Consider the following 25,330-nt stretch of genomic DNA (forward strand, 5'->3'; position numbering starts at 1 on the left):
CCTCGCCCGCACACACACCCCCACCCTCGCGGCCGCCGCCACACTCACTCACTCACCCCGCGCGGTCGTCGAGGTGCCCGCCGAGGGAGAGGCGGAGGCGGCCCCGGGGATGGCCAGGGCGCCCCCGGCGCGCCCCCTGCCAGCCGTCGGAGAGGGGCTTCCAGCGCGCGAAGGAAGGGAGGGAAGGAGGGAGGGAGGGAGTGGCAGCGCGCTCCGGGAGCCAAGTTGGCGCTGGCGAGATGTAGGTGGGTAAATGCATTAAAAAACAAAAACCAAACTGGCATTTACACACACACACACACACACACACACATCCTTTTGCAGAATTAGTCTGGCGGGCTAGAGAGAGAGGCAACTTGTCCAGAAAGTTTTCCAAAAAGGGTTTTTTTGCGTTTTGTTAAAATGGAAAGGTCACAAAGTGGAGGGAAGGGGTCTCCCCTGAGACTTTCCCCTGTAAGAAAGGAGTGGGGGAAATTGTTTCCTCCGCCTGGACGCCGCGTGAGAAAGGCGGACTGCGAAGAACGTAACTGAATTTATTTATTTATTTTTTAATCCACATTCTTTCCACCTCCAAAACCGGAAAGTTTCAAAAAAAGGGACGGGCTCTTTTGGGAAGGGATTGGGTAAAAGGGGGATTTCGAGCGCTCCCCCCTCCCCGCAAAAAAAAGGGTGCTCCAAGAGGCTGCAGGGATTAAAAATATCATCCGTGGAGGCCAAGTTTGCAGTTTTTCAGAAGAGCTTATACGTAATATCAGTAAAGCAGCTGAGAAATTAATGAGGTGAATGGAGGATCTGTCCCTCACCTGGTTGACAGCAAATACTGCCCTTTTTAACCATTTTTCTCAACATTCAGACTCACCTCCCCCCCCTTTGTATTTTGGCACGTTTTGCTGTCTGTTGCTCAACAAAATGTTGGAAACTAACATAGAAAGTAATTTCTGTAATTATGATTCTTTAAAACAATGTTAAGCAATTTTTGCCGCTTGCTATTAGATCTTTCAGTAAATTGGAGTTTTTAGCAATTAAGCCATCTAGGTGGATCTAGGAATCGACCACTGATGACAAAATAATAGAAGATGGCCAAATGTTTCCACAGCTCCAGTACCACAGTTGCATAAGCAATCCGAGTACGGAACTTTAGAAAAGCGACCTGTCATATGTTAAATACCCTGTAGTTACTCAGATGTTGATCATCCTTGTTATGAATAAGTTATAGATTATTATATCTATAGCTTCCTTTTCCCCTTGTTTTTCTGTATCCCTATTGTAATTTAAAACACCAACAATAAAAAAGCTATTAAGAAGGGACATTGCTCTCTCTCCCTCTGTTTTACCACCACAGCAACCCTGTGAGGTAGGTTAGACTGAGAGGGAACGACCAGCCCAAAGTTCCCAGCCGGCTTCCATGGCAGAGTGGAGATTCAAACCTGAGCCTCCCCGATCCTAGTCTAACACTAACCACTGCACCACACTGGGTCTGTATCTTTCATTTGGCTTTTCTAGCATCTAAGAGCTAGCAGAGAATTGACACTTCTACAGCAGTTCAAAGATCCGCACCATGACTTGCGGGGTGTCTGTCGGAACATAAGCGCCCAAAGAGCCTGTCTGGATGTGACCAAATTTCCATGCAACCGACTATCCTGTCTCTTGTTGTGGTCAGCCAGATTTATTACTTATTCATTGAAGTACTTTCATCCCACCTTTCCTCGTGGCTCAAGGCAGCTTACAAATCACAGCTCAAAACTAACTGGCCCATGAGCTAAACTAAAAGGCCCATGAGCGACATGGGGTTTCCATTGATTCCATCATAGCCATTGATGGATCTCTCTTCCGTTAATGTTTCTAATCCCCTCCTCGACATTTGAGGGTAAGGTGGATTCCCAGTTCCTTACTAGCATTTTCTAGTTCTTTATTCGTGAATCCAGTCAAAAATAATTTAAAAGCTCTGAACCCCAAAATAAGGTTTAGACCATCACAAATGGTGGTGGTGGTGGTGGGAGGTATTTGTGACTTCCCTGCCTTGTGCAGGGGGTTGGACTAGATGACCCTGGAGCTCCCTTCCAACTCTACGATTCTGTGATTCTATGAAATCACACACCCCTACATTCAGGGGACTCTGCCCTCCAAGGGGATATATGCTGTGTCAGCTGCAGCAAAGTGAGGTGCCCCCACAATGAGTGCACATACAGACGCGGAGGGGAAGTGAACCCCAAAACAATCTTTAGACCACCCCGGATCACACATCCTCAAACCCCAGAGACTGTCCCCTGCAAGAAGGCATACAGTGGTACCAGGTCCAAACACAGGTTCTGGCACCATAAGCTTCTATTTAAGTTGCCAGTGTCTGCATGTGTGTTTGTCCTGGGGGCACCCCACTTTGGAGCAGCTGGCACAAGAACCAGGCTTTGGACCAGGAAACGGCATGTGTCCTCTTGGAGGGCAGAGTCCCCTTAATGTGGAGATGTAGGATGTGTAATGGTCCAAACCTTATTTTGGGCTGTAAGGCTTTTAAATTGTCCTCAGTGTTTGTTGTTGGGTTTGTGAATAAGGAACTAGGAAATGCGGATAAGGAACCGAGAACCAACTCCAGTTTGGTGTAGTGGTTGAGTGTGTGGACTCTAATCTGGGAGAACCGGGTTTGATTCCCCACTCCTCCACTTGCAGCTGCTGGATGACCTTGGGCAAGCCATAGTTCTGACAGGAGCTGTCCTTGAAAGGGCAGTTCTGGAAAGAGCTCTCTCAGCCCTGCCTACCTCACAGGGTGTCTGTTGTGGGGAGGGGAAGGAGTTTGTAAGCCGCTCTGAGACTCTTCTTCTTCCTCTTCCCAACCCATCTAAGCCACTGGGCATCACGACCTCCTTTGATGACCTTTGGGGGCTTCTAGAGTCCTGGCCCCACTGCTGGACCTCCTGATGGCACCTGGTGTTTTTGGCCACTGTGTGACAGAGTGTTGGACTAGATGGGCCATTGGCCTGATCCAACATTGTCTTCTCTTATGTTCTTATGACCAATTCCATAAGGTGTTTTTGCACTGGTTGAAATACTTTCCTTTGTCCGTCCCGTATCGACTGCCCATCAGTTTTATTTGGTGCCCCCGAGTTTTAGCATTTGTGGGGGAGAAAGAAGTCCAGGCATAATTTTATAAATCTCCATCATGTCTTCCTGCAGAGAAGCTTTCTTTCTCAATTGTTCACTCGCGTTTGTTTAGCCTTCCCCCCATAGAGACTGATTCAGCCCCCCCTAGGGCTGTTTTCTATACGTTTTCCAGCTCTGTGATATTCTTTTTAAGATCAGAAGAGCGAAAGTGCTCTGATCCAAAGACTGGGACCCCATAGATCTATACAAGGGCATACTGGCATTTTTATTTTCAACTTCTTTCTTAATAATCCCTAGCATGGAATTTCTCTCGCAGCTGAGTCATAGTGAACATTTTAATTAAGCTGTCTACCTTGACCCAAAGATCTTTTTCCTAGCCAGGCACCCATACTTCACACACCATCAGTGTATATCCAAACGTATTTTTGCTTTTTGTCAGCCAATTAAAACAGTTGTTAGTCTGAGAGCCAGCTTGGTGTGGTGGTTAAAAGCGGCAGGAGTCTAATCTGGAGAACCGGGTTAGATTCCCCACTCCTCCACATGACGCCAACTAGGTGACCTTGGGCCAGTCCCCGTTCTCTCAGAGCTGTTCCCTCAAGAGCAGTTCTCTCAGAACTCTCTCAGCCCCACCTACCTCACAGGGTGTCCATTGTGGCGAGAGGAAGGGAAGGCGATTGTAAGCCGCTTGTCCCAGGTAGTGAAGAGCGGGATATAAAACCAACTCTTCTTGATTATCTCCCTTTACACAGATTCAGTTGATGCCAATCCGTTTGCAAATGGAGAAAGAAGTGTGAATTTCCCATCCAGTTCTCAGTTACCCTTCATAATCACAATGAAACGTGTAATTAAATGTCATGTCACAAAGATGTCTGACCCAAAATAGCTTCCAAAACAGAACAAGTGTGTCCTTAGACAAAGTGCAATCCCATTAATTAGATTTTGCTGCCACTGATTAAAAACGAGCCTCACTAATTCATGATCTAAAGCTTGAATTTTCATCTACTTGCAAAATGTTCTTCCGTAACATCATCTGATGCTGACCACTGCAACTGGTTCATCCCTGGCCCTGGGACTTATTTTGAAAGGACAATTCATTGCAGATTTGCCCAAATTCTCCTTAGGTCAAGGGAGTCTTTTAGTCGCACAAATTATTCCCTGAAATCACCAGTTTCTTGGCACTCCCGCAAACCGTGCTGCTGGTGTGATCAAAGGTTACATTGTGTAACGTCCGATGGGTGTCTACCCAGCCGGGAAAAGGAGACTTGTCCACATTCACAACCATTGCCTTAAATCTTGTCAGAGACATTTTGTGCAAATATGCAAACGTTTACATTAATGCATTTCACAGTCAACCTGTTCCTGATCTTGGAGTGGTTCTTTTGGAGATGGGGGCATCAGAAGGGAATGCATGGCGGAAGGAATTTATAGCCTAACATTGGTTTTCACCAGTTGAAAAGAGTAAGAGTCCAGTGGCACCTTTAAAGACTGACAAAATTTGTGGTAGGCTTTTGTGAGTCACTGCACACTTCTTTGGATGCAGATAGAATGGGAGTCCATCTGTCCTATATATTGGGAAGTGGAGTGATTTCAGATGCCAAATGAGATTAGGAGGCAAATGACAATAATAGGTGTGACTGGATTAGGTGTGATATGCAGAGAAGCAGTAGGCGTGGAGAAATCAGCATTGGTAATGAGACAGGAAGCCTAGGTCTCGATTCAGTCCAGGTGGAATTAAAAAAAAAAGTATCGATAAGCACTTTTAGGTTTGGTTATTTTAACAATGCTATTTACGATCCATGTTTGATGCTCAATTTATATCTGTGTGACTGATTGTGACGGCCTTTGGGCATGCACTTCTATTACAACTGTTGACTGCTATTTATTATTTAATTCATGTATACCTCACCTTCCTCCCCAGTGTGGACCCAACGTGGCTTACGTCATTCTCCTCCCTTTTCATCCTCACAGCTACCCTGTGAAGTAGGTTAGGGTGAGAGAATGTGACTGGCCCAAGGGCACCCAGCAAGCTTCCATGGCATGAGTCGGGTTCAAACTGGGTCTCCCAGATACTACACCACACCGGCTCTTTGTTGTCTTTTAACTTTTTTACTTTCAACCACCCTCCACAGTCCTAAAAGAAGTCAACCCTGACTGTTCCCTGGAAGGCCAGATAATGAAACTGAAGCTCAAATACTTTGGCCACCCAATGAGAAGGGAGCACTCGCTGGAGAAGACAACCCTGATGCTGGGAAAGACTGAAGGTAACAGAAGAAGGGGACGGCAAAGGATGAGATGGTTAGACAGTGTTACCGATGCAACGAACAGGAGGTTGAGCAAACTCCAGTGGACGGCGGAAGACGGGCCTGGCGTGATGTGGTTCATGGGGTTGCGAAGAGTCGGACTCGACTGTGCGACTGAACAACATCCTCCACAAGGGAGTCCCTTTCCCCAAGGTGCTACCCCCAAAAGGAGTTCCTTTGAGCCTGGCCTGACAAGAGACTAGTCTGCCTAGTACTCCCTTCTCAGTTCAGAGACATTGGTTCAGATGCAGGCCAAGCAGAAATTATGGCAGCTGCTTTTGCTCAGAACCTGAGGTCAAGCTGACTGTAGCCTCAACGAGTGAGATAAGATGGGAGGCCAGTCACAAGTGCTGGTCAGACCATTAGGCCTATAGGCTTCAAGAAGAGGAGGAGGAGGAGATTGGGTTTATACCCCGCCCATCACTCGGAGTCTCAGAGCAGTTTACAATCTCCTTCCCCTTCCCCTCCCCACAACAGACACCCTGTGAGGTAGGTGGGGCTGAGAGAGCTCTTTTGAGAACTGCCCTTTCAAGGACAGCTCTTGTCAAAACTACGGCTTGCCCAAGGTCATCCAGCAGCTGCAAGTGGAGGAGTGGGGAATCAAACCCAGTTCTCCCAGATTAGAGTCCGGACACTTAATTTATTATTTTATTGATTGATTGATCACATTCACACCCTCGCCGCAATGCAGGCTCAGGGCGGCTCACAGTCAGTACATAAAATACAGTTAAGTCCACATAAAACCATATAAAACAATTCCATTATTAATACAGTTTCAGAAAGTGCTGAAGATAGTTACTCAAGATGGCTTATTTCAGTGTGCTTTCTAAAAATCCTTCTGCACCAGATCTTCCTGCGGCTCAGGCTGGGTGTCAAAACCAAGGGCCAGGTCTCTAGAATGGTGGCGGCCCCTATGTGAAAGCCTGGCGGAAGAGGTGTGTCGCAGGCCCTGCGGAACTGCAAAAGGTCCCGCGGGGCCCTGATTTCCTCCGAGAGCTCGTTCCACCAGGATGGGGCTGCTACAGAGAAAGCCCTGGCCCTGGTAATAGCAAGCCTGGCCTCCGAACCACTACACACATAACCACTATACCAAACTGGCTCAAGGCCAGAAGAATACAGGAGGCCGTTTGGCCTGTGCATTCCGTCTCCTTAGTGCAAGGACTCATAGGTGGGAGAAGGTTTTTTGCTTACTTAGGCTTGGCATAGCTACAGAGTGCCCAGCCTCATGATGGCAATTCACCTGATGGGTTGGGTCACCTGGGCAGTAACATACCTGATGGGTCAAGTTACACCATCAGCCATACATTTGAGTGGTCAACTGGAGTTATGCCAGTTGCAGGTCCTTGGGCATTAACGTCCCGCTGGTGGGCCGCCTGATGGCACCTGGGTATTGGCCACGGTGTGACAGTGTTGGACTGGATGGGCCATTGGCCTGTTCCATCATGGCTTCTCTTATGTCTCGGGCAGTGATGCTCTGTCTTCTTGGTGCTTGGGGGGCAACAGTGGGAGGGCTTCCGGAGTTCTGGCCCTGCTGGTGGACTTCCTGATGGCCCCTGGGTTTTAGCCACTGTGTGACACAGTGTTCGACTGGATGGGCTATTGGCCTGTCCCAACATGGCTTCTCTTAGGTTCTTGTCTGGGGCAGTGATGCTCTGTTTTCTTGGTGCTTGGGGGGCAACAGTGGGAAGGCTTCTGGAGTTCTGGCCCCACTGCTGGACCTCCTGATGGCCCCTGGGTTTTGGCCACTGTGTGACACAGAGTGTTGGACTGGATGGACCATTGTCCTGTCCCAACATGGCTTCTCTTAGGTTCTTGTCTTGGGCAGTGGTGCTCTGTCTTCTTGGTGCTTGGGGGGCAACAGTGGGAGGGCTTCCAGAGTTCTGGCCCTGCTGGTGGACCTCCTGATGGCCCCTGGGTTTTGGCCACTGTGTGACAGGGTGCTGGACTGGATGGGCCATTGGCCCAATCCAACATTGGCTTCTTTTATGTTCTTAGATCTTTCATTCTGGTTTCACCCCTTTGGATTACATCTAAGTTTGGGACACTTCATGGTTCTGGGTGGGCCAGGTTAGCCGGAGCACCTGTTTTGGGCTTCGAAACTCTGTTGGACTCAGTCCTGCTGGGTAAGATCCAGATTTAAAAACAATGCTTGTAAGTAAATGTGCTTAGGATGTTTAGCTTTATGATGTCATCCTCACTGTTCCCTGCTCCTATATTGTATATCCCTGCACATTTTTATACTGTGGTTGACGGTGTAGTTAAAGGGAGTGGTGGTAGCATTACCCTGGGGGGCGCGCAGGGCTTTTTTTGTAGAAAAAGACCAGCAGGAACTCATTAGCATAATAGGCCACACCCAGCAGCAGAAACCCATTAACATATTAGGCCACACCCCCTGACTGCACAGCTCATTAGCATATTAAGCCGCATCCCCATGTTACAAAAAGTGTGGTCATCCAGCCACACCCACCATTTGCTTCTTATTCTGTTTACCTTGTTGTCAAAACCCAGGGCCTTTTTTTGTAGCAGGAACCCCTTTGCATGTTAGGCCACACACCCCTAATGTAGCCAATTCTAATGAGTTCCTGCTGGGTGTGGCCAACTTGGGAGCCAGCCAGAACTCCGTTCCTGCCCAAAAATAGCCCTAGGGGTGCGTATTCACACTTCGGACCAAATTATCCCCATTCACAACGGGGAGGGAGAGTGTACACTGGACCAGCAGATTCTGCACCCTGCATGGGAGACCCCTCCAAGTCAATCCAGGGATGCTACGCAGAGACGAGGCAATGGCAAACCAGCCCTGAAGCCAGTTTAATGTAGTGGTTAAGTGCACGGATTCTCACCTGGGAGAACTGGGTTTGATTCCCCCACTCGCAGCTGCTGGATGATCTTAGGCAAGCCATAGTTATAAGAGCTGTTCTTGAAAAAGAGCAGTTTCTGTCAGAGCTCTCTCAGCCCCACCTACTTCCCAGGGTGTCTGTTGTGGGGAGGGGAAGGAGTTTTAAAGCCGCTCTGAGACGCTGAGTGAAGGGCGGGGTATAAATCCAGTCTCTTCTCCTTGCCTTGAAAACCCTACGGTGTCACCATAAATACACTGCAACTTGATGGCACTTTCCACGAGGAAAGGTGGGATATTTTAATACTTCCTGAATATTGGAAGCATCTGCCCACAAGTCCACACTCAAGAGTTTCCTACCTACCCTCAGCTCAAATCGTCAGTTTCCTATACAAGTCCTTGTTCTGGTCTTACTTCTCAACTGGAAGCAGGTAAGTCCAGAGGGCTGACTCAGGCAGAGATGCATCAGGCTGCCTATTCTGGTGTGTTGTCATTCTGTTGTCAGTATAGGCAAGATCACAGCTATGTCATGGAACATGAGTTAGATCTAGATAATCTGGAATGACAGCTAAGGGGTCATATGACACCAAAGTTGCATCATATCTGAAGGTGTCAGAATGACTCAGCAAGAGTACAGGACTGCACTGTGATTGGTCAATGTATGTATATATCGTAATGAGTTCTTTGTACAGGACTGCCTTGATGGTTACTGTTATGTGAAGCACTTTGTCAGTGAATATTCTGAACTGCTGCAAAGCTGTGTGCATGTAAGCTCTGTAAATAAACTGTAAATACTCCACTACAACAACTCTGCTATTTTCTGGCTTCAAACACCGTCATCTGTTGCATCTCTGCAGTGTTCCCTCTAAGCTGAGTTAGTGTGAGCTAGCTCACAACTTTTTAGCCTCCGGGGCTTACATATTTTTGTCTTAGTCCGGGAACGATGGCTCCAGAAGAGCAAACTAATTGATGCAGTGGCCAAATTGTTTGCTCCCAACTTTTGTGCCAGTAGCTCACCAAGCAGAATTTTTGCTCCCAAGACTCCGCAGCTTAGAGGGAGCATTGGTCCCACCTGATGTATAGCCAGGGCAGAATTACCAGAACCCAGTAGAGACTGAATATAAAGAAGCGAAAGCCAGAGCAGTTAATCGTGCATGGAATATCTCCCAAGCAGGTGATCTGAATACTTAAAACATAACTTTGTGGTAATTTCAGAATTTTTGGCATGAACTTGCATCACAATTCAAACGTGAAGCTGTTAACAGAACTGCACCTGCACATTAATCTGAATGATGAAACATGATTCTGCGGCTTGTTAGAACAATAGTTTTTTTTTTTTATTTGACACCTACAAGATTTTTGGTATCTTGCGGTTTTGTGGACAGGTTTATACAATCTCAAATTTTCAATAGTGCAACCTGTGCAAGCAAGAAATGACAAACATTGTCCTTCACTTTCTTATAAACATCTACTATTATAGGCAAAACAAAACTTACCCATATTATAGATAAGTGACTATTCACATTTTGTACATTTACAATTTTAAACAGCTCCAGGATAAACTCTACAATGTCTTACAACATAAACAGTATTCAAATTACGGGGCAACAGAAAAAAAAGTACATACATCGGAATCCTTGCGTGCCCCCTCCCCCCCTCCCATGTCTAATTTACAGCTCAAGTCTTCAGTAACAAAAAAACAAAAAAAAAAAAACAAAACCATAAAAATAGGACTGCCGTGTGAAATGGAAGAGAATTTGCACTTAAGTTTCTGGAAACCTCACTGGATAAAAGGTAATGTTTTAGAGGGAGGGGAAAAGGAAAAAAACAACACAAACACAAATTGAAAGAAATCAGGCTTTTTAAAAGCCATCCTTGCAGCACACATTAGGAACACCATTAATACATTAAAAAAATGAACTTTTAAAAATTTAAGATTTTTGTTCACACACACACAAAAATAAAACAAGCTGCAGATTCAAATATATAACCTCAAGGAGAAAAGGCAGAAAAATGCAGTAGCTGGGCAGAAGCTAACAATCAGAACGCGGTCCCTCAACGCCACAGCGAGATTGTGTGTCTCTCTCTCCCAGCTGACGTTTGGGGGGCAAGATCCCATTCATGCCCGATCCGAAGACATGCACAGCCGGAAACAGAAACGGGAAACGGACCGGAACGGACACATGGTTTGCGGAACTTCTGGATTTCCCATGCTTATCCTCTTTCAAAAAATAAACGTACTCTTTTTTTTCGTAAGCGGAGACCGCTGCGCCGCGCCGCACACACTTCCCCTGCCATTGTAGATTCATTGTCTCTGTACACAAACTCAAAATAACATGCATCTGAGGACCTCCCCCTCTGCAGCAATGGCACCGATGCACTGCATTAAACCCTGAGCGCTGGATGACGAGGAGAACGGATGGACAGCTTGGCCGGGAACTTTCAAGCCTCTTCCAAAACAAAAGCCGTGAGTTTGGTAGCTTGAGTAGGATGCGCGCGCGCACACACACACAAAAAATGGTAAAAAAGAAATCTCAAACAGGAAGCACTACAGAGAGCACGGGGAATAATTAAAAAAAAGAAGAAGACACATGGACCACTGTAAAGCAATGCCGGGCTTTCAGTTGGATCACCCTTCACGGTGCCTCTCTGCTCCTGCGCAGTTCTGAGAGGGAATGATGGAACTGAAAGTTAATATTCTTTGGAATCTGTCCCTGATATTTCTTTCAAACACGAATGATATGCCTTGAACGGATGGTTTCCCAAAGAGGCGCCCCGCCCTCCTCACGCGTTGTTGAAATAGGTGAGGCTCTGCGGGTGGTGCTGTTGCCAGAGCTGCTGCTGCTGCACCGCCAGCTGCTGAGACTGGTCGGACGTCGACAGGAGGTTGACGAGGGGAGACATGCAGCTGGCGGGAATGATCAAGCCTGCAAGGAATGAGAGAGGCGGGGTTTGGTTGGCATGGAGTGAAAAACGACTCTTGATCCGCCTCAAGCTCAGGTGGGAAAGGCGGATGGAAGAGGACGTCGATAGAACAGATTTTTTTTTAATTTGTTTATAATTTTAGCATACTCTGTATTGTGATTTGTGCTGGTCGATGGCTGTACTAATAAAATAAACAGAATGAAGTCTGGGTCCAGCGGCACCTTTAAGACCAACGAAGTTTAATTCCGGGTATCGGCTTTTGTGCGTTGTGCACACTTTGAAGAACTGACAAACTCTGATTCTGGGTATCGGCTCTTGTGCGTTGTGCACGCTTTGAAGAACTGACAAAGTTTAACTCTGGGTATCAGCTTCTGTGTGTGTGTGTGCATGCTTCGAAGAACCAACAAAGGTTAATTCTAGATATACCCTTTCACATGCACGTGCACTTCACAGACGTGTGCACGCACACAAAAGCTTATACCCAGAATTCAACTCTGTTGGTCTTAAAGGTGCCGCTGGCTTGACTCAGACTTTGTCCTGTTGCTTCAGACCAACACGGCCACCCACCTGAGCAAAGAAAATAAAGAACAGAATAAACCCCAGGGCCTGGACGGGAGCAGCCTGTCAGGTCCCCACAGCAACAATGAAGTACACGCTTGTAGAAAGGTTTTACTTTTATTGAAGCTAAAGGTGCATTGACAGGAACACTGTTAGGAATGACTTGGAACCAAAGAGCATGTCAGGATATAGTTCATTCAAATCAGCAAGACCCAATTGCGGGAGTTCCCACACGCGGCATTAGGCCTGACAGCAAACGGTACTAATAAGCATAACAGGTAAAACTTCCCACGACTCATCCGAGGGATAACCCAAGCAACCTCTACAGCAGCTCTCCTCCTGCGGCCTACGTGTTGCTGTGGCAAAGCAATTAAGCGCAAGGAAAGGAATGCGCATGAAAGTGACACAGCCCCACGGCTGGAAGGGGACTGCTGATCCAGGAGGAGGGGGCGGCCCCCGAGTGCAAGCCCATCCTCACGTGGGCTGTCTTGGTGTATTTTGGAATCAAAACATGCTTTCACGAAGGAGTCTCCCAAATTTGGACCAGCCCCTGAGAAGTAACTTCAGCCCTGCTGGACTCCTAAGCCAGAATTTCCTCAATTCTGCTGCCCTAGAGTCCTCACTGGACTTCCAGAGTAACAATCTGTGACGGATAAGGGCACTTTTGTACCAGATTCCACAACGTATTTTGAAGCCCCCGAGCTAACTAGTTTATGCAGCAGCCCAATCGCTCGCTCACAACTTTAATGCCAGCAGCTCACAAAGTAGAATTTTGCTCACAAGACTCCATGGCTTAGAGGGAACATTGCAAACCACGGCTTCTCCAATGAGCATCAAGAAAAGGAGCTTTTCTGGGGCTCTGCCTTGAGCTGACATATCTGGAAAAGCCCTGCTACCCTCCACTACTCAGGATCTAGCCCATATGAAAAATCACAAGAGGTTTTTCTGTTTCAGCCTTGTGAACGAGTTGTGAAGTTCTGGACCCTGACTATGCAGAAGGTCGCGGGTTCGATCCCTGGTATTTCCTGTAAAAAGGACCAAGCAGTAAATGATGTGGAAGACCTCCACCTGAGACCCCGGAGAGCCACTGCCAGTCTGAGTGGACAATGGTCTGATTCAGTATAAGGCAGATTCATGTTTTGTGACTTAGCAGCCTGGCCTTAACTGGCAAGAAAATACCTGCTACCTGAACCCTTGGTTTGGGAAATCCAAAAGATGCCCCTTCTCTAGCTTCCCTCCCCTTTCCCCGCGTATCTTCTCTTTTATAGCTTGTGGGCCTGAGGGAAGGGCTGGTGCCGCATTTTCATTTAAGTCGCTTGCCTGCCATCAACTCGGTATACTGAATTCTGGTGGATCCAGGTTGCTCTGGGAAATGAATTCATCCTGATGTTTGGACAAAATAATTGCTTTTTGCACGATGGGTGATTACCGCTCACCTACAATCCTCTGCCCATCCTCCGTCCTTAGCCGAACAATCTGCATCTTGACGTTGGTGCCGCTCACGGAGGCTAGAACTCCTTCTACCTTCGTCCAGACGCTCAAGACTGAACCGCAAAGGACGTAATACATCCGACAACGCAAGCCCACTTCGCAGATCAGGCCCAGGCTGGCTTTCTTGCAGTTGCCTCTCCTGGAAGAAGGAGGAGGAGAATCAAGGCACAGCCCTTCAACCAACTTTAAGAATGTAAGAGAAGACGTGTTGGATCAGGCCAACGGCTCATTCAGTCCAACATTCTGGGTCACACAGTGGCTGAAACCCAGGTGCCCTCAGGAGGCCCACTAGCGGGGCCAGAACTCTAGAAGTCATCCCACTCTTTACCCCTGAAGCACCAAGAAGACGGAGCATCACTGCCCCAGACAGAGTGTTCCATGTACACTTTGTGGCTAATGGCCACTGATGGACCTCTGCTTCATAGGTTTATCCAATCCCCTCTTGAAGTGGTCTATGCCTCATGTGGAAGTGAATTCCATGTGTAATTTATAAGAAGAGAATGGATTTATATCCCACCCTTCACGTGGGAGTCTCAGAGCGGCTTACAATCCCTCCCCCCCCCCCAACAGACACCCTATGAGGTAGGCAGAGTTGAGAGAGCTCTTTCCAGAACTGCTCTTTCAAGGACAGCTCATCAGAACTATGGCTTGCCCAAGGTCATCCAGCAGCTGCAAGTGGAGGAGTGGGGAATCAAACCCGGTTCTCCCAGATTAGAGTCCACACACTTAACCACTACACCAAACTGGTGGTGACGAAGTACTTAGAAGAACCTAAGATCTTTAATTTTCCACAAACAGCTACACAAACATGATATTCCATAAGCCATATTGGAACTTCTCCTTTACAGATGAGGAAACAGCTTTGTGCAAGTGTAGCAAACTCACACAACTCCCTCCTCCTCACAGGAACAGAAGCAACCGACAACCAGATTCCATCTCCTCAGTCATTACATAGAAACTTTAATACCACTAATATAAACAGCTTTTTTGAATATAGTAAAGGTAAAGGTTCCCTTGCTCGAAAGCCAGTCAAATCCAACTCTAGGGTTGCGGTGCTCATCTCCGTTTCGAAGCCGAAGAGCCAGCGCTGTCCAAAGACATTTCCGTGGTCATGTGGCCGGCATGACTAAACGCCAAGGTGCACGGAACACTGTTACCTTCCCACCAAAGTGGTACCTATTGATCTACTTGCAATTTCTTGCTTTCGAACTGCTAGGTTGGCAGGAGCTGGAACTAGAGACGGGAGCTCACTCCGTCATGCGGCAACTCGGGTCTCGAACTGCTGAACTATTGACCTTCCACAGCCTGCAGTTCAGCATCTTAACCACTTGAGCCACCGCAGCTCCACAATATAAATAGCTGCTAACGGCAAACATGGATCTACAGTGACGGATTTCAGCACGCTTCTCTGACAACGACAGAGAGAGCACTAGGATTCTTGTGGGACTTTTAATTTATGATGTTCTCTGAGGTGGAAAATGCAGGTCCACGTGCCTCTGGCTATCTCTCCCCCCCCATTCCTAATATTTAAACGTGACAGGAAGAGAAAAAACAGAAAACCCTTTCCCAAAATCGAGATAAAACTAGCACAATTCTCACAATACCTGTGCTGTGGTAAAGCCGTCAAGGGAACATTCTGCTGTATTCCCCCCCCCCCCAAAAGAAAGTCTTTGGAATAGACCCCCCCATACAGACTACGTCCAGTAGCCTCGCAGGAGGAAGACTGTACTACAGTATGGGAGGACTCACCAGTAAGCATGGGTGCAGGTGTCTGCTGAGGACGTGTGCTGCTCTAGCCAGTGGGGAAAGGCATCTTCAGAAGGTACCTGGGTAACAAACAGACAACACAATTTATTACAGTCAGGCTCTGTTTCTTGCGTTCTAAGAGCAAAAAGTGTAAGAGTGTGAGTGTGTGTGTATGTGGAGCCTGAACCTGCTGAGACGGAGAGAGAAAGTTCTTGGGGTCCGATGAAAGTGTCAACCCAGTGTGCTGCAGCAGTGAAAAAGGCAGACTCTCTCGTTAGAGATTATAAAGAAAGGGAGTAAGAATAAAACTGCTGATATTCAGGGGTCATTTCGCAGAAAAAGAGGTGCAGGAGCTCATTAGCATAACCTATTAGCATAACTTATTTGCATATGCCACACCCCCTGACATCACCGGAAGTGTGTCAGAAGGCAACACCCACCGCTCAGGCTCCATTGGACTCTTTTGGATTGCTAGCTATTGGGTGGTGGTGGGGAACGTGCAGATCTGTCCTGGCAGAGGAGGGAGAGCTTGTACCTGAATAAAACTTGGTCTTAAAGGTGCCACTGGACTGTTTTGGACCGGGGGGCCGGGGGGGGGGGGCTCTGCAGCTTACCTGGCTGCTTCTTGCTCGGACTGAGGGCTGCTGGGAGCAGGGGGTGGGGCTTGTTGCATGTGCCCGCCCCCTGGGCTCTTTACTGCCGGCTCCACTCCTGTGCGCTCCTGCAGGAAATGACCCCTGCTGATATTATGTCCCAGTACAGATCTATGGTGCGGCCTCATTTGGAATACTGTGTACCAGTGCCAGCAGGTAACATCAAGGGAAGACCTCAGCCTCTGTTCTCTGAGGCGGGCCCTCCAGAGGAACTGGTTGGCCACTGTGTGAGACTAGATGGAACAGTGAGGTCTGACCCAGCAGAGCTCTTCTCATGTTCTTGTCAGGGGAAGGCCTCGGCCTCTATGCCCTGTTGGCCCTCCAGAGGACCTGGTTGGCCACTGTATAAGACAGGAGGCTGGACTAGACGGACCACCGCTCTGATCCAGCAGGGCTCCCTTTAGGTTCTTGTAAGCATCCCTCATCGCATTCATACTTTACATTTTTAGGTGAGTACACTTGACGTTCACTCCTTTAAAAGGGTGATACAAAGAGACCTTCAATCAATAAAACCGGCTAGCTAGTCAGTGTGTGAAAGAGAATATCCTAGATTAGAAGGAGGGGAGAGGGAAAGAAAAAGGGAGGATTCTAGGCACGCACAATGCATTGGAATCCATTTTAGAAGCAATGATGTTTCAGTAGATTTGATACACATCAACAACATCTTGGTAACAAGATGCACAGGCATAATGTAATATGTCGTATCTTCGGTTCTCACACTGCAAGTTACCATACGTTTATATAAAGGTAAAATGACTGAGACTTTGAGTTGGTTTCATTTTGAGTTGCTACGAAGAGTCACTGGAAAAGGCAATAATGCTGGGAAAAGTTGAAAGCAGTGGGAAAAGAGGAAGACCCAACGTGAGAAAAAAGGCTAATGAGATCTTGGGGTGTATCAACGGAGGCACAACATCCAAATCACAAGATGTCATAGTCCCGCTGTACACTGTGTTGGTCAGGCCACCCCTGGAGTATTGTGTGCAGTTCTGGAGGCCTTACTTCAAAAAAAGGTTGTGGAGAGAATGGAGCGGGTGCAGAGGAGAGCGATGAGGATGATCAGGGGCCTGGAGACCAAGAAGTCCTGCGAGGAAAGGCTGAGGGACTTGGGAATGTTCAGTCTGGAGGCGGGGGGGCCGGAAAGACCATACATTGCCAAGAGTGGGATACGCTACCGCAGGCCCGTAGCCAGGATTTTATCATTCGAGGGGCCTTTAAATAAATCAGGGCACCGGCGTCACAAAATAAAAGAAAATAAAAAAAATTTAAAACTCACTTTGGCAGTGTTCGCATTCTGCCTGCCTACGCGGGGAAGCAAGCCATGCTTGGGGAAGGGGAGGTGGTGGGGAGTCCGCTGGGTGGCTCAGAGTTGGTAGTCCTCCGGGTGGCCCAGAGAGCCATGGGAGTGAGGGTTGGATGGAAGTCGAGGGGGCTTGGCGGGAAGTCGAGGGGCAAGGCCCCGAAATGCCCCACTGTAGCTACGGGCCTGCATTACCGAGGATGACGTTTCTGTCACAAGGGACCATTTTATTTATTTATTTATTTGTTGGATTTCTATACCGCCCTCCCAAAGGCTCAGGGCGGTTCACAGGCGGCAAAGCCAGAATCTAAAATACAATAAAATACGATATTTAACCCCAAAAACCATCCTATAACACGGTGCTATATCATTCAACCAAGATGGGAATAACCATCCAGCTTTGGTGGCCAGCTATCTCAGTAGCGTCCCGCTATGCTGTCTATGACTTCTGCCTGGGCATACCTGCCCCACTTTCATAGGGCAGCCGATGACATACTACCTCGGTGGTAGGATAGTGGCGGCGGCGGCTCCTACTCGAACGCCTGGCGGAAGAGCTCCGTCTTGCAGGCCCTGCGGAACTGCATAAGGTCCCGCAGGGCCCGGATCTCCTCTGGGAGCTCATCCCACCAGGTAGGAGCCGCCACCGAAAATGCCCTGGCCCTAGTAGAGGCAAACCTAATCTCTCTTGAAGTGTTTGAAGGGCTGTCACTTCGAGGAGGGCAGGGAGCTGTTCCTGTGGGCAGCAGAGGAGAGGACTCGCAAGAATGGGTTTAAATTAAGGGCAAGGAGGTACCGGCCGGACATTAGGAAAAGCTTTTTTACAGACAGAGTTGTGCAACACTGGAATCAGCTGCCTAGGGAGGTGGTGAGCTCCCCCTCCCTGGCAGTCTTCAGGCAGTGGCCGGACAAATACTTGTCTGGGACACTCTAGGCTGATCCTGCACTGAGCAGGGGGTGGGGCTAGATGGCCTGTCGGGCCCCTTCCGACTGTGATTCTGTCATTCTGTTCCATGACTCTATGAGATGGCTGGACGCAGTCAAGGAAGCCAGAAGGGCCCCCAGTTAGCAAGACCTGAGCAAAGCTGCTAACGACAGGGCGGTTAGGAGGACATTAGTCCACAGGGTCACCCATCAGTTGGAACCGACTAGGTGGCGCTTAAGACACGCACGGAACAGACTTTTAAAACTAACCTTCTTATATTTTTTCTTTATCTCTGCATAGGTTTCCAATTTGAGCTGTTTCCCAGTATTTGGCCTGTATAGTAGAAAAAGCTTCTTTTTGGGATTCACCTCCTTCGCGAGGATGGCCGTCTTCTTATTATTTCGTATCTGGGGGAAAAAGACCAAATAAATAAATAAAAATATAACCCCGTTGGCTCCACGTGACAAGTCAGACGGAATGACCTATGCTGCTAACAGAGGCCTCCCTGTTGGGAGACAGCGGCGACGTCTCCCTGCGCCAAGCGAGAGCACCACCGTAGGCATCCACGAGGCCCAGCCCAATCGGCTGGCAGAGCCGAATACGTTTCTTTAGAAGACGGTTGTGTCGATTATGATCTGCGGGGAGCAATGCTCCCTCTAAGCTGTAGAGTCCCGTGAGCAAAAATTCTACTTTGTGAGCTGCTGGCATAAAAGTTGTGAGCCAGTGATTTGGCTGCTGCGTAAATCAGTTTGCTCTGGAGCCCTCCTTCCTGAGCCAAGGCAAAAAAGTGTGAGCTGGAGGCTAGAAAACTGTGAGCTAGCTCACACTAACATAGCTTAAAGGGAACACTGGTGGGGAGGAAGCTAAGCAAGGCGAACCATCTCAGGGTATGTGCTTGGATTCGTGCAGTTAGGCCGTAAAGCCTTCTGGGGCCGTCTGTCCCGTGAAGAAGCAAGCGCAGTAATCCTTACGGCAGCGATCAACTGGCAAAGATATGCGTGAAGGAGGGCACGCAAAAGCTCGAACGTGCATTCGAAGGCAACGGTCTGAAAATGGTTCAAGTTCTCCCAGCCTAACCCATTCAGAAACATGGAACTGTCTTGCTAACATTACGTAAGGAGCCTCCAGCGTCATACCACTCACATCCCAGCTTTTCCCCCTCTGCAAAATCTCCTCTTCTATCCTTTCGAGCAACCTCTGTCAACCTCTTTCCTAGACCTGCACCAACTTGCTTTCCTAGCGGCCTGGCTATCCATCACCGCTCCACTTGTAATCTGGCCCCTCCACTGTGGCCAGATGTAATGCCAGGCCATCCATGGTCTTGGAAGGGAGATATACGAAGATCGCATACTCAGAGATACTCTGGCCATTAAAGTGCACAGTAAATTTCAGTCCTGCGCCCCTTTGAGGCTTGAACTGTTGAGGCTTGAACTAAGTTTCCTTCAGGAGGTCTTTATATACCTCTTGTTCCTCTTAAATTCCTTGGTTTAAATTTTAAAAATGGTCACCTATGATGCTTTGTTATGTATTTTACAATCTATTTCTTTATTTACTTTTATGTTAAATTTTCTTTTTCTATATTTGAACTGGAGTTTTTAACTTGTCTCTTTGTATACCTGAACGATGTTTGTTTTTGTCAAGTAGATTTGGTCATGGACTATAACGTAATAAAATTGAATTGACTAGCTCCTTCACTGCACAATGCCCTTTCGGCTCAATACTCATCATGTTGATTGCCGTATTTTTTTTTTGTATTTTTATTTTGCATTTTGCAAACATTTTTATACAATTTCATGAAAGTACATATATTTTGAGTCACTTTTCACTTTCTAACCATTTATATAGTCCTAACCATCTTTCAACAAAAATATCTTCATTTTCCCCCTGTAAGATCAAATTTAACTTTTCTATTTCCGCTACCTCCATCATTTTATATCTTAGTTCTTCTAGTCTAGGTGTATTTTCCATTTTCCAATGTTTGGCCCACAGTATTCTTGCAGCTGTAACAATATATATACTTACATAATTTTTCATTATAGGTAAGCACTTCCGGCTTTATATTTAACAAATATATTTCAGGCATCAAGTCAAGTTTTACATTAACCACTTCCTCTATTATTTTCTGTATAGATTTCCAGTATTGCCGTTTTTAAGAATGAGCTATTTTACAAAGTCCCGCCTACCAAGCAGCTCAGAATGTGAACGTGAAAGTCCTGATGCAAGTGGCCTCAGCCACAAAGTCACTCAGGTGGCATTAAGGAGAGGAAGAGTTGGATTTATATCCAAAGTCACACAGCAGCTTACAATCTTCTTCCTTTCCCCTCCTGACAACAGACACCCTGTGAGGAAGGTGGGACTGAGAGAGCTCTCTTGAGAATTGCCCTTGAGAGAACAGCTCTGAACTTATGACTGACCCACGGTCACACCAGCTGCTGCATATTGGCTCTGCTAGCAGAAGCATTTCTTCTGGTGCACAGAGACTTTAAAGATCCTCTTGGAACAAAGGTAAGGCTGTGGCTCAGTGGAAGAGCCTCTGCTTCGGCATGCACAAAGTACCAGGTTCAATTCCTGGCACCTTCAGTTAAAAGGATCAGGTAAGCAGCTGATGTGAAAGACCTCTGCCTGAGACCCTGAAGAGCTACTGCCAGCCTGAGTAAATACTGACTTTGGCAGACCAAAGGTCTAATTCAGTATAAGGCAGCTTCACTTCCTCAGTCAACTGTCTACAATGTGGGAATAATAGTGCAGGGCAGTTGAAAGGATAATTTCAGATAGTCTACATGAACTGCTTTTAACACTAGAAGTGTACTACATGCATACACAATAGTTCGACTTAGTTCAGAAAAGAAAGCAAGTGTCAGGTCTGTGTTGAACTGAATATACTTAATGGCCAACAAAAAGAGCTTTTCGAGCAGCCACAATTCTGCTATAGAAGAAATGATGGTCTGGAGGTTTTCACAGAAGATGCAGCCTCACCTGTAACGATAAATAGAACCCATCCTCCGGTCCAGTCTGCTCAGCCCAAATCTTAGTTGCTTCTTCCCAAGACATACCCCTCTCCACACTGATCTAGAACACACAAAAACAAGGACATACGTAGCCGTTTAAGACCCTTCCGCCAAGACTTAGCATGGGTCTTTAATTACTTTAACCAAGAAAACATAATAGACTTACAGTGTACAGTTCTACATGTCCCGAGGTAGAATATCCTGGCGTCAGAAATTTTTTCGTGTCCGCTTTCCTCACTTTTTCATCTCCTGAACCCAGATCTTTGGGGGGAGGAAACAGAAGAGAGTCACAAGACACGCACTTTATAGCCAGTGTTATCATATATAGCAGAAGTGTTGAATCCATTTGTTACGAGGGCCAGATCTGACATAAATGTCACTTTGTCGGCTGGGCCATGTGTGCCATAAGAAGAAGAGATGGGATTTATACCCCGCCCTTCACTTGGAGTCTCAGAGCGGCTTACAATCTCCTTTCCCTCCCCCCTCCCCACAACAGACACCCTGCGGGGTAGGCGGGGCTGAGAGAGCTCTGAGAGAACTGCTCTTGAGAGAACAGCTCTGAGAGAACGTACGACTGACCCACGTTCACAACAACAGCTGCAAGTGGAAGACTTCCATGCCGTTTGACTGGTGCAGACAAGACTGTCCCGCTGTGCTGAAGTCGGAATCAGAGTGGCTCCACCCCACCCCCTCCCCACCCCAAGCAGTCTCCTGTTCCCTCCCTTGCACCAGTGGCTCCTGGGCCGCGTAAGAGCCCTGGACAGGCCGGTTCTGGCCCCTGGGCCTCATGTTTGACACCCCTGATATATAGCCATCCCCCGGAACTACCACATGACCAGCGCCAAGTGGGAGGGGAAAGTAGCAGAGGGTAACCTACGGAGAAACTGGGCTGTAAGCTTTCAGATGAACTTCAACTGCTTGGCTTTTTAAAAGTATAACTCTAGCAGCAGCAGCAGCAGCAGCACTCCAACAGTTCAAGGCAGGGCTTTGACTTGTTACTAGCTGGATCAGCAGTACGTGACACATCAATCTTTTTTGTTCACATACTATTGGGTAGGGTAAGGAATTGGGACTCCAAAGGGAGGCTTGCAGGCCAGACTATGGGAACGCCGGCACTCACCTAAAATGCCCATGTCGTATCTTCCATTTTTCTTAGCGTTCTGTATCACCGCGTTGAGCGTGTCCGAGAAGTACTGGAACAGAGCATTCTGCTGATGCACTTCCATGCCCAGAATCCGGTTTAGAAATTTCCCTATATTGTTGTAATCTTTAAAAAAAAAAACATTAAAAAGCATGAGGAAGATGCTTAGCTGGAACGAGGAACTGTCACATCTCTCCCCTTATCCTGGAGGGAACACGTTTTAACCAAGCACGAACGCAGAATCAGAGGACACTCTTTAACTACCACATCCTGGCCATGCACAGTGCTCTGTGGCCTTGCAATGATTTCAGATTCAGAGGCTCTTCTCTGTACCAGTGGGACAGTGCCATTCTGACAACCCCCAAAGACCAAGAGGTGAGAGCCACGAGAAGCCAGCCACCTTTACCTATGCTGTGATTCTACAGGAGCAGACACCCTGAGGGTACGGCAATGGGCACTGAATTCTACTTCCCAAGACTATCAATTTTATTTTAAAATAGCAAGAGCAAGTGTCTAGTTTTTTTGGCTCCAAAGATAGCATGAGCGCCAACACCTGCTGACATCAAGGGGTGGCAGAACAGCACTTCCGCTACTTACAGGATTTCTTACCCCTCCAAAAAAAGAAAAGAAAAAGCCAGAATTAAGAAAAATGCACAAAGGAATTTGGTCTTGCTTATAGGGGGAGAATTTTTTCCCTTTAAACCACCCTCCGTGTATATAAACTTGGTAGTTTCCTGCTGCCACCAGGAATTAAAAATTCCATTTCTCTCTCTTTTGGTAGTATGACCCAGGGTCTGGGCACTTCAGAGGACTATGTGGCCCTGAGGAAGGACTGCACTGATTCCTGGGATATGTTTGAACAAAAATTGATTTATTGAATAAAGAACAACATAGGTTTCTGGTTATCCTGAACTGTTTCTGGAAAAAGGAACTTGTAAATATAACTAGTAAGGTGCCACACACAGTCTCTCAGACACCAAAATTCCACGCTGACGGGCTTCTCTCTCTCATATAGGTAGCCACGCTGGCTAAGCTCTTTGTTTTAGGCACACAAGATAACACAGTTGTCTAACCACACAGTTTAGACACTACTTGATCTTCGAAGTGGTCTCTGTGCTTCACACCCATGGGATCTAGTGCGCACGCGCTGGATTGATTGGTGCTGTAGCAAGCTCTTTTAATGGATTTTCGCGCCCAGTCCCTCGGGCATGCACAGGAACCCCACCGTGCATGCCCAGAGGGGTGGGCGCAGACATCCCGCCAGTTCCTTTCTTACCGCCGTGCTGAGTAGACCTATTTTTTGTCGGTCAGATCGGTTCGCTTTTGGATTTCACCTCACAGCTCTTAGGAATTATTTCCTTATTCTAAATTTCCTCTCCTTTCTCTTATTTGTTTGTTCTTTAAAAAAACAACCCATTTATTTTCTGCCGAGGGGGAGTCTACCGATTACCTCAGGCTTTCGGGCTACCCCCCCCAACGTTCCCTCTTCTTCACTTTCTTTTATGGAGAAGAAGTGGGGTTTTTTCAATAGGTGCAAGGGTTGCGGCAGCAAACTTGCTCCTCCCGACCGTCATACCCTGTGCATTTTTTGTCTCGGAGAGTCTCATCGGCCAGAGTCCTGTCATCACTGTGCTCGTTTTCCCAATCAAACGTGGAAAAACCGAGCTGCGCGCCTTAAAGTAGTGCTACTAGAATCGGCCCTTACTCCTACCTCAGCGATGGAGGAGAGACCATCAACATCAACAACTCCGGCATCGAGACCTGCCTCCGATGCCGACCGCCTGACACAGAAACTCCCGGCATCGACGGTGCAATCTTCTGCTTCCACGCCAATCAAAAAGGAGGCCAAGGCAAGTAAGGATCGCAAGTCCACTAAGTAGGCCACCTCAAAGTCCCTTAAGGCGGCGAAGAAGGGGAAGGAAGCGGTGCCTGCACTGGGTGATACCCCTACAGTGCCTCCCGCTCCAACGGCAGTATCGATATCGGAGGCCCAAATTCCTCCACCGATACCGACCATCCAACTATTGGATTCCCCCATCCAACAAGTGGAGCGTCTTTACTCCGACATCGAAACAGTAGAGCTCCTAAGTCACCAGGTGGGTGCTGAGCCTTCTCCCTCTCCTTCTACTTCGTCGGCATCGATGCTATCGGAGGCTCCCGATGTCGAAACACGTCGGTACCGACACGCTTCTCACAGCACGCAATGTCATCCTCCGCGTCTCCGTGTCCAATCTGTTGATATCGATGACCGAGACTACAGGGACGGTTCTCACAGACAGGCTACTGCTTTGTCTCCCAGACGTCCACGGTCCAGAAGTCTATCCCCCCGAGTCTTCCTGCCCCCTCCACCAACGATATCTTGGGATCAACTATAGTTGAGGTTCCTGTTCGGGGCTTATCCACCATCCATGCCGTGGTTGACTCCGGCAGGCTATTCTGATTGGGATCACTATTCGTCCCACTCTGTTCATAGATCGAGGTCGCCACACAAGTCAAGACCTTCGGCACCTCTGTCTCATCCTCCTGCAGACGGTCCTTCCCACCATAGTCTGGAACCAAGTCGTCCTCCCAACCCTCAAGTCACTCCAAACCCTGTCGTTCCACCAAAACCTATAGCTTGTCAAGAGGACACTTCGGTCCATATACCGCACCAAGACTCCTCTGTCTCCATAGAAGAAGACTCGGATAAGGAAGCATTTGAGGCTCATACTTCTCCTGGCCATAAATCTCCCAACCAGGATGTCGCTGAGGTCCTACCCATATCCCCATCCGACAACCTTACGTCATACACAGATTTAGTCAAAAGAATGGCCCACTAGGCCTCTCTGTCGTCCAGCAACATCTGCAGGCAACTGATGCTGTTTTTGATATAGTCCAGCTTGATAGCTCTTCCACCTTAGCATTGCCCATGTCTTCAGTCCTTTTGCAGGCAGCAAAGGCACCATGGCTAAAACCCTCGTCAGCCCCAGTGTCCACGAGACGACTGGACCACATGTATAGGGTCCAAGAGGCAGATGCCGAATTCCTATTCTCGCACCCTCAGCCAAACCTCTAAATCCAAGAGGACACACTCCGCACCTTCTGACAAGGAAGGTAAGAAATTGGATGCCTTTGATAGACACTTCTACTTCACAGGAGCATTGGGAGTCAAGGCCACTAACTACCTAGCCTGCATGAATAGGTATCAATATACTCTCTGGGAACAGTTCTCCGAACTTCTGACCCACCTCCCAGAAGACAAACTCCAGGCAGCCAGAGTCATCCAAAAGGCATGGTGTTGGCAAAACAACAGCTCAACACGACTAAGCATGTCCTCGAGGCATCCTCCAGAACAATGGCCTCTGCAATAGCTCTCAGGAG

The 25,330-nt window shown here is 47.8% G+C and overlaps 2 protein-coding genes across 2 annotated transcripts in view; both read right to left on the reverse strand.

The window, feature by feature from the left end:
- The window catches only part of CDK2AP1 (cyclin-dependent kinase 2 associated protein 1), a 25,361-nt gene extending 25,152 nt beyond the window's left edge, over positions 1–209 (reverse strand). Inside the window, exon 1 of the mRNA XM_015419310.1 lies at positions 57–209. The gene's annotated coding sequence lies outside the window, so the exon portion shown is untranslated. The remainder of the gene's footprint in view (positions 1–56) is intronic.
- Positions 210–9,604: 9,395 nt separating this feature from the next.
- The window catches only part of SBNO1 (strawberry notch homolog 1 (Drosophila)), a 47,431-nt gene continuing 31,705 nt past the window's right edge, over positions 9,605–25,330 (reverse strand). Inside the window, exons 25-31 of the mRNA XM_015419288.1 lie at positions 21,950–22,096; positions 20,996–21,090; positions 20,798–20,890; positions 18,091–18,228; positions 14,953–15,029; positions 13,149–13,342; positions 9,605–11,156 (exon numbers count right to left, since the gene is read on the reverse strand). Coding sequence (XP_015274774.1) covers positions 11,014–11,156; positions 13,149–13,342; positions 14,953–15,029; positions 18,091–18,228; positions 20,798–20,890; positions 20,996–21,090; positions 21,950–22,096 — 887 coding nt within the window. The 3' untranslated portion in view covers positions 9,605–11,013. The remainder of the gene's footprint in view (positions 11,157–13,148; positions 13,343–14,952; positions 15,030–18,090; positions 18,229–20,797; positions 20,891–20,995; positions 21,091–21,949; positions 22,097–25,330) is intronic.

This window comes from Gekko japonicus, unplaced genomic scaffold (assembly GCF_001447785.1).
Source record: "Gekko japonicus isolate JY-2015 unplaced genomic scaffold, Gekko_japonicus_V1.1 scaffold181, whole genome shotgun sequence".
Classification (NCBI taxonomy): Eukaryota; Metazoa; Chordata; class Lepidosauria; order Squamata; family Gekkonidae; genus Gekko; species Gekko japonicus.